The sequence below is a fragment of the Rhinolophus ferrumequinum genome, chromosome X (genome assembly GCF_004115265.2).
Source record: "Rhinolophus ferrumequinum isolate MPI-CBG mRhiFer1 chromosome X, mRhiFer1_v1.p, whole genome shotgun sequence".
In the NCBI taxonomy this organism is placed as follows: Eukaryota; Metazoa; Chordata; class Mammalia; order Chiroptera; family Rhinolophidae; genus Rhinolophus; species Rhinolophus ferrumequinum.
Window position 1 is genome coordinate 16891150 of NC_046284.1, and position 9676 is coordinate 16900825.

The 9676-nt window shown below is 42.0% G+C and overlaps 1 protein-coding gene across 1 annotated transcript; it reads right to left on the reverse strand.

Moving 5' to 3' along the window:
* Positions 1–1520: 1520 nt before the first annotated feature.
* Positions 1521–3694, reverse strand: LOC117029928 (polyadenylate-binding protein 1-like). Its single transcript, XM_033119255.1, has one exon. It carries the CDS (start codon positions 3677–3679, stop codon positions 1772–1774), a length of 1908 nt encoding a protein of 635 aa, XP_032975146.1. The 5' UTR covers positions 3680–3694; the 3' UTR covers positions 1521–1771.
* Between the last annotated feature and the right edge of the window lie 5982 nt (positions 3695–9676).

Sequence of the window (9676 nt, forward strand, 5' to 3'; positions counted from 1 at the left end):
CTCTTTCCCCCGTTTGCTGTCTGAATCATACCAGGTTGACGTAGAAGCCAATAGATAGAAGCACTCTGAGTCTTTGAGTCACTGCTTAGAAGATAGTTAATCCACATTCTTCTGTCCTATGAGTGAGAAATGAACTATAGTTGCATTGTTTGTTTCAGTAGCTCGTGCTAATTGAGATAATATATTATTTATATATTTTAATGAAAAGTCATTGCAAAGTTCATAATTGTTAGGAAGTCCACTTTATCAGTATTTTCACCTATGGTTAGTACTCTTTATGTCTTGTTTAAGAAATTTTTGTCTAACCCAAGGTCATGAAGGTATTTTCTGATGCTTTATTCCAGAAATTTAATTGTTTTGCCTTTTACATTTAAGTCTGTGATCTGTCCCTAGTTATTTTTGTGTACAATTTGAGGGTTTAATTTTCCATACTGATAGGCAATTGACCCAGTAACATATGTGGAAAAGACCATCCTTCTCCCACTGGATTTCAGCGGCCCCTTCATTGGATATCATGTATAGTGACAGTCTCTAAAATGGCTCCCAATGATCCCCACATCTTTATTAGTATTCACACCTTCATGTAATCTCCTCCACTTAAGTGTGGGCTGGGCCTAGTGCCTTACTTCTGTTGAACAGAATATGGCAAAAGTGAGACGAGGTCATTTGTGTGATTAGGTGAAAAAGACCATGGCTTCCATTTATTCTCACTCTTTCTCACTCTTTAGTAGAGAGCTTTCCATTCCCTCATTGTAATCTGGTATGTGCTCTGGTGAAGTTGGAGAGAAGGGGTGGGCGTAGGCCTGCCAGTGGAGTAGTTAGTATTGATATTACTCAGAATAAGATGGTACCGGAAGGGCACCTCTCTGACAATTCGATTATTAGGGGGAGCTTCCACTGGTTACGTGCAGGAAAAGGTATCACACAGGAGACCCCAGGTGCAAGAGACAACCAAAATGAATCCCCTGGTCTCACACTATGTTGGCAAGGATGCCTCTTATATAAAAAAGTAAAGACCCTCTACCACATCTGGGTTATAAGACAGTAAGCCATATTTCGATTTTCTTATCTAGATTTAACCTATCAACACTATTACTACATATAAAATAGATCTCTGTTTTCTCTATTTTTATAAGATTCTGAGTAGGAAAAATCTTGAGGTAAAAAACTTCATTTTCCAGCAGAATCAGTTTTCTGCAAGAGAGATGTAAATCAAATAACTATCCCTTTACCCATATCCCCCCATCCCTTCCCCTTTCTTCTAGACACAAAAGCCATATATTAGAACATGAGCTTTCAGATGCCAGAGAACATTCTTTTCTTTTTTTTTTTCACTGTTTAATTTTTATTAAAGCAAGAATTTTATAATCCAAATTACGTTTCCTTGCTCAGTTATCAATTCTGTTATTTGAAACAGAAGTGACATTCTGAGCTATTCCACGGTAAAGAATTACAAAATTAAAGAAAGGAATGCTTTAAATTTTTGTGCATGAAAATTCTTTTTCTCATGGTCTATAAAATATTAGTTTGTTTTTATATTTTACTATTTTTTGGTGTTTTTTGTTGTTTTTAAATCAATAAGTAATCTAGGACTAGCATTATGTTTGCTAGACCTGGCATTTGCTCAGTACATAAGCTTCAAAGTTTCCTTTCCTTTTTTTATTTATTTTATATTTTGCAATGTTTTTTTTCCATAATATTTCAATTTTTCGATGTTTAGATATTTTTCTTTGGTGAAGCACGAGTTTCTTTTCGTGGTCCCTGATCAATTTTAAACAGTTGGAACACCAGTGGCACTGTTAACTGCTTTCTGGGCAGCCTCTTTAGCTTGGTGGGCTTGTAGCACAGCTACAGCTTCAACTTTAGAACGGAGAGACTCTGGAGACTCAAGCATATGACGAAGTTCTGAATTATCGATCTCCAACAACATGCCAGTGATTTTACCAGCAAGAGTAGGGTGCATGGCTTGAATTAGAGGAAATAGCCGTTCACCCAACATTTGCTTTTGCTCTTGAGGAGGGGCAGATGCCAACATGGAAGCAGTCAAAGGTTCCTGACCTTGTACATGAAGGGCAGGCTGCTGCATGGTAACTTGTGGCTGTGCATTTAGATGTTGCTGAGGATTGCGAACTCCCGCAGCGTATTTATACTGTGGAACGGTGCGGACAGCAGGAGTAGCTGCAGCAGCAGCAGCTGCAGGACGTGGACCCATTGTCTGTGTTGATGTGTTAGCAACACGCTGTGTTGACATGACTCGTGGAACCTGTGAAGAAGCTGGTCTCATAGTACTAAATGGCGGTCTAGGAGCGGCGGGGCCAATAGCACCGGGCATATTTTGGAATGGATGAGGTCTGGCACCCTGAGCAGTCCAGCAAGGACTTGGTCTTAGTTGAGCAATTTGGCTAGGAGGATAGTATGCAGCACGGTTCTGAGTCTGTGGAATAGCTGCCATGAAGTAACCTGAAGGAGGTGCTGGCTGGTAGGGGTTGATTACAGGGTTGGGCACAGCTCTGACACTCGCCATTCTCTGCATATACTGGTTAGTGAGGTGAGCCTGGCGCTCTTCTTTGCGGTGAGCTAAAGCTACATACAATGGCTTGGTGGCCACGATTCTACCATTCATTTCTGTAACTGCTTTAGTGGCTTCTTCTGGGGAGGAGAAACATACAAAACCAAACCCTTTGCTGCGACCACCCTCCATCATAACCTTTGCACTAGTGATTGTACCAAATGGAGAAAACTCTTTCCGGAGACGTTCATCCTCAATACCATCATCAAGATTTTTCACATAAAGGTTAACACCCTGGTATCTGGTGATCCTATCTTGCTTCATCTGTTCAAATTTGCGCTTAAGTTCCGTCTGCCGTTCCACTTTTTCCTGAGCTCGACCAACGTAAATTTGTTTTCCATTGAGCTCCTTTCCATTCATCTCATCCACAGCTTTCTGTGCATCTTCATGCCTTTCGAAGCTTACAAATCCAAAACCTTTGGATTTTTCACTTTCATCAGTCATTACTTTCACACTTAAGGCAGGTCCAAACTTGCCAAAGAGATCCGTAAGGCGCTCATCATCCATGTCTTCTCCAAAATTCTTGATATAAACGTTGGTGAATTCTTTTGCCCTAGCTCCGAGTTCTGCTTCTCGTTCTTTACGAGACTTAAATCGTCCAACAAATACTTTGCGATCATTTAGAAGCATCCCATTCATTTTTTCAATAGCTCTTTCAGCTGCTTCCTGTGTCTCAAAATGTACAAATCCATAACCCTTGGAACCATTTTCATCACAAACCACCTTACATGAAAGGATGTTACCAAAAGCAGAAAACGTATCATACAGTGCTTTATTATCAATGGATTTGTCCAAATTTTTAATGAATATGTTGCCCACTCCACTTTTGCGAAGTGGTGGATCACGCTGAGACCACATGATGCGTACTGGCTTGCCCTTTATAACATCAAAATTCATGGTGTCCAAAGCACGCTCCGCGTCCGCCGGCTGCTGGAAGTTCACATACGCGTAGCCCAAGGAGCGGCGGGTGATCATGTCCCTGCAGACCCGGATGGACAGGATGGGCCCGGCCGGGCTGAACTTCTCATACAGCATCGCCTCGGTCACGTCAGGGTGTAGATCCCCCACGTAGAGCGAGGCCATGGGGTAGCTGGGGGCGCTGGGGTTCATCTCGGCACTGCTGCCCGCAGAGCCACAGGCCGCGACCTTTCCGTGAGGAGGGCTAGTGCTGGGGCCGGGGGCCGGAGCCGGGGGGGAGGGGAACCGGGGCAAGCACAGAGGGACAAAAATCAACCGGAATCGAAAACTACTCAACGGCCGCAGAACGGAGTCGATCCGCTGCCGCTGACTGCCGGCTGCTGGCTAGGGAGCGAGGGTGACGATGTCGGGTCCGGGCTGCGGGAAGGCCTCGGTCTCTTGGTTGCTTCTTGGAGCTGCTGCGGGGCCGCGGGCGGGCAGGTCGGTCTCGGCTGCTTCACCGGGTTATTTTATAAAAGAGGAAGAAAAAAAAATAAAAGTCTCCGGCGGGGGAGACGCGGATTTTTTGTAAATTTTTTGGGGGTTTTTTAAAAGATTTTTTTAGATTTTTTTTGGGTTTTTTAATAATAAATGTGTGTTCCGAGCCCGGAGCACACACTCCGCACTCTCAGCACTAACCGCCGGGGAGAAGGGGCGAGAACATTCTTTTCTTGCTGATAAGTGAGCTAGTCCACTGTTGCTTCAAAATGTTTCTGATTTTGTAAGAGCAAGATTCCAAACACCAGAGACAGAAGCTACAGTAGTGGCAGGAGTACGGCTGACTTTACACCTGGAAAATTTTAAATAAAACCAGTTCTGCTCTTTCTGTGCCACAATTTCCTTGGGCCCCAAGAATTCCTACATCCTCTAGTTCTGCAGAAGGTATTTCAGTCTCCATTTTGCAGCCTATTCAGCTGATGTGTTTGGGGCATTCTTAGTCTCATCTTCTTCACTTGGCACGTGCCACTGCTCAGAAATAGATTGTAGGGGTCCCAGATTCCAGCAGTGTCTGTGCAAAGGGAAGGTCAAATGAAAGAGAAGGGAGAGGCTCAGTTAGTCTATTTGAGCTGGCATGTGTTCCTACTGTGAAGGATTGCCAGGGAAGGGAACACACTAGGGAGTGCCTTCGCCACTTCAGGCAGAAGCAAAATAAAGCAATTTAACTTGCATTTCCTAGGAGCATGGCACAATCCTGAGCCCCTTACATTCTATTATTTAATAGTCACTCTCACCCCGTGAGGAGATGCTATTACTTCCAATAAGAAACTGGGTTAGACACAGAGAGATTAAGAACTGATATGAAATCACATGGGGAAGTAGTTGATCCAGGGTTTGAACCCAAGTGTGTCTGAGTCCAAAATGCATTCCCAGAACTCACATGTGATACTAAGTTCTTTATAGTAATAAGATGTTCAAGGGCCTGAATGATAGTACACTGTACAGTGGGAAAATATGTATCTATTACAAAAATGATTTTAAAATGGAAAGATATCCGATAAATATTTTTGTTTATATTTTTAAAAATGCCCAAGAGTCACGTACTTCATTCTAGCCGCAGCTGTAGGTGCTAGGAAACACAGTACCTTGCCCTCATGGAGCTTGTATTAGGATGGTTTGGAACAGATAATAAACAAAAATGTTGTCCTATCTGACTGCAGTAAGTGCTATGAACAAAATGAAATAGAGCTATGGGATTGAAGGGGTGTTTTACCTTGGCTGGACAGGGAAGGCCTCTCTAAGGAGATGAGATCTAAGTGCTAAAAAGAAGACAGTCGTTCTTCATTTCGGGCAGGGGGGAAGATTAAGTACAAGAGCACAGAGAAGGGAAGAACATGTATGTTTCAGGTACAGGAAGTAGAGTGTTGTGGCCGAAGCATGGTGGATTGACTGGGTAGCAGAAGCAAGGAGAGGGCAGGTAGGGGGTGCAGTGGGAGAGGCTAGCAAGATCCAGATGACTTAGGATGCCTTAGGGCACATTCGGGAGTTAGGGTTTTGTTGTCAGTGTTATGGAAAACCAACGGTATGTTTTATATAGGGAAGGGATATGATGTGGCTGCTACATGTAGATTGAAATGTAGCAGAGCAAGAAGGGGCAGCAAGGAAAACAGGTAGAGGCTATTATAGTTTATTACCAAAAGAGAAGATAGGGAAAAATTCTCACCGACAAACAATTATAGATGTGGACAAGATACCCATCTCTGGACTGTAGAAATCAACCAAGGGCATGGAATGAGTTGAGAATTGTTTATTTAATAAGAAACTCCTGAACATCAGGTCAGAGCAGTAGGAATTCAATGTTTGTTTAGTCTGGGGCTGCTCCAGTCTCCCTTACATCTATGAGTCCGGCAGTTCTGCTGGGGTGGGACAAGCCTGTGAAACCTCCAGTGTTGCTACCAGAGGTGGCTGAATTGATTTGGAGCGCGGCAGGGAAAACCCCATGCCCCTGGGAATTGTAGGAAACAGTGATGATCTTGGTGAAACATGAATGGCGGAAGAACAGCATCACAGGTAGCCTGATGTGATCCTGGTTGGCAAGCAGCAGCCTGACAGCGTAGCCTTAAACTTAACCAGAAAATCCCGGAAGTGACACACCATGGCGGACTTTGATAAGCTCCCACATGTGCCTGACACTAGAGTCAGCTGTGCCCATGTTCCAGACCGCATGAATGCTGAATGACCAGACAGAGTCCCTGCTACACGTTGGCCCTGGTCAAATGGGAAACCTTGCATGTTACAGAGGAGACTTCAGAGAGCCTGGTAGAAAGTAGAAGCTGGGACATACCTGTAAGGTGCCTAAACTTGAAATGCAACCTCCAACTCACACACAGATCCATCTGCAAAAGGTGGAAGGAAGACTTATTCACTCAAGGTTGTTCGAGCACAACCTCTCACCCATCATTGGCTGCCCAGAAAGGTAGGCTGACACAGGGGTCACTCATGAGAAGATAGGTTGAAAAATGAAAAACAAATAATTTTTTTAAATCTGAGCAAAGATATTACTGGCTACATGATTTATCGGAACAGACTTTACCCATCGAGTATAGAAAGTTCATAAGCTCGCTAGCTCACAAACTGACTAAACACAACTGCTGTAACCCTTTGGGGGAATCAGTGTAGAATTTCTGTCAGTTGTCGAAAATATCCAGTCTTCCACAACAACAAAAAAAATGATGAGACATTCAAAGAACCAGGAAAGTGTGACCTATACTCAGGAAAAAAGCAAAGAAGCTGTCTGTGAGTTGCCTAAGATGTTGGATTTAGCACAAAAGACTTCAAAGCCACTATTATAAATATGTTCAAAGAACAAAAGGAAATGATGTTTCAATGATAAAAATATGCTATGACCAAGATAACTCTTCAAACAGAGAAACAAGAGCCATCATACATTGGTGGTCACTATGTGAAAATGGTATACTTTGGAATCGGCCCACCAATCTTAACATATGACTCACCATTTCCACTCTTAGAAATCTACCAAAGACAAATGAAAAAATGTGCCCACACCAACACATGCATTCAAATGTCTATACCAACGTTATTCATAATGTCCCGAAAACTGACAGCAATCCAAACAACCATCGATACATATATAATACATCAACAAAATATGGCATAGATATACGATGTAATCTTACTTGCAATTAAAAGGAATGAACTACTGATACCTGAAACAACATAGCTGAACTTGAAAAACATTGTGATTGGTGGAAGAAGCCAGGCCCCAGACACCTATATCTTTATTAAAAGGCCATTAAAAAGCATACTTATAGCAACCTGAAGCGAATCTGTGGTGGCCCAGGGCTGGGGATGGGAGCATAGATTGTACAAGGTTTTGAGCAAACTTTGGGTGATGGAAATGTTCTAAAACTGGATTGTCATTCTGGTTACAAAACTCTATAACTTAACAAAAAGACGGGGTTTCTTTTTTGCAGTTTTGTAACTTTGTTTGACAGTCAGCCATTAATTTTCATCCACATTAACTGTTAGTAGATTTTTGAAAGTAGTGACAGGTACATCGGTAACCAACGTACAGACCTTATTTGGTGAATCTTCATCCTCATAGGCTCTCTGGACAATCACATCCAAATACAGTATGGGACATTCCTCATTCCAGACAGCTTTATTGAGTGTGATGTTTGCACATCTGGGGTTCCCATCTCCTTTATGACAAATTTCTAGATCTCTCTCTCTCTCTCTCTCTCTCTCTCTCTCTCTCTTTTAAAATTTTTTATTGGAGAATGTTGGGGAACAGTGTTTTTCCAGGGCCCATCACCTCCAAGTCAAATCGTTGTCCTTCAATCTAGATGTGGAGGGAGCAGCTCACTGGCCCATGTGGGAATTGAACCGGCCACCCTGTTGTTCAGAGCTTGCGCTCTAACCAACTGAACCATCTGGCTGCCACCTCCAGATCTCTTTGAGTGACCGATGGGCATGCTTCTTGAAACCCACTCCATGGATTTGCTTTGTGAATGTTGATGGTGTATTCTCTGGTCACTACCTTGTTGATGGCAGAACGGATTTTCTTCTTCTCGCCACCCATCTTTCCAGGAGTTAGCCTACCAGGCCCAACTTGGAAAGCAACAAAAAATCATTTTTTAATGCTTACAATAGATGAATTTGATATTATGTAAATTGTACCTCAATAATAGTGTTGAAAATAAACATTTTTATAAAGGTTGATAGAGGCCCACTGTGGGAAGCATCTCTGTCCCAATGAACCTGAGATTGTCCTCCCCTGCAGAGGGATACCAGGGCCAGCAGCAAGAACTGGCAAAAGGAACCCCGTCAACAGCAAATGGCCAGATCTTGGAGACCTGTTTATTTTCACAGGTAAAAAATCCTTCAGCCTCGACTCAGATACCAGAGCAGTTAGAGGCATCAATAAGGGGATCCCAATGTACCCTTTCTTTCCACAACTGAGAACTTTGCAGCCTGACCTTATGAGACCCCTTCTGCCCCCTTCCGCCAGTACTAGCAGGAAAAACGGAACCCGAGTAGCACCAGATAAATGAAGCAAACTGAAATAATACCACAGGGTCTCTAAAAACTGCCATTGGAACCACAGCCCACAAACTAAGCTGAAAACCTGCATGCTAAACTAAAGCAGGGTGATTGCCTGTTGAAATCAGAGAATTAGATAGTTCTCAAAGTGTCCTGACATAATGAACCAAATGTCCAAGTTAAACTCTAAAACCACCCATCATAACCAGAACCAGAAAATCACAAGTTGAACGAGGAAAAACAATCAATGGATGCCAACACTGAGATGAATCAGATGTTGGAATGATCTGACAAGGATTTCAAAGCAGCTATCATAAAAATGCTTCTGCAATCAATTACAAATTCCCTTGAAACAAGTGAAAAATAGAAAATCTCAGCAAAAAAAAATAAAAGATAGAAGTCATAAAATAGAACCAAGTGGAAATTATAGAATTTAAAAATTACAACTGAAATGAATAGCTTGCTGAATAGGCTTAAGAGTAGCGTGGAGATGACAGCGGAGATAAACTTGAGGACAGAATAATATAAGGCACCTATTTAAAACAATGCAGAGAAAATAGACTGAAAGAAAACAGAGCCCAAGAGATCTATGGGATTATAAAATATTCCAACGTTTGTATAATCACTGGCTTAGAAAGATAGGATATAGTGAGGCAGAGAGAGTATTTGAAGAAATAATAGCTCAATTTGGCAAAAGACACAAACCTACTGATCTGAGAAGTTGAATGAACCGTAAATAGGGAAACCAAGGAAAGATGCTAAGACACATCATAATTAAGATTTTGACAAAGACAAAGAAAATATTAAAAACAGCCTGAGAGAAATGACCTATTACCTATAGGAAGACACCTATTCCAAAGTGTATTTCTTTTCTGGATACATGGAGGCCCAAAGTGACACAACATTTTTCAAGTGTTGATAGAAAAGAACTGCCAACAATAAATTCTATTTCAGATGAAACTATCCTTCAGGAGTAAAGAGAAAATGAAAACATTTTCAGGGAAAAGAAAACTGAAATAAATTTTTACTAGCAGACTTACCATTAAATATTGGCTAAAGGATAATTCTTCACATAGAAAGGTAATGATGAAAGAATGACATTTGAAGCATCAGCAATAAAGAAGGAACGATGGAAAAAGCAGACACATG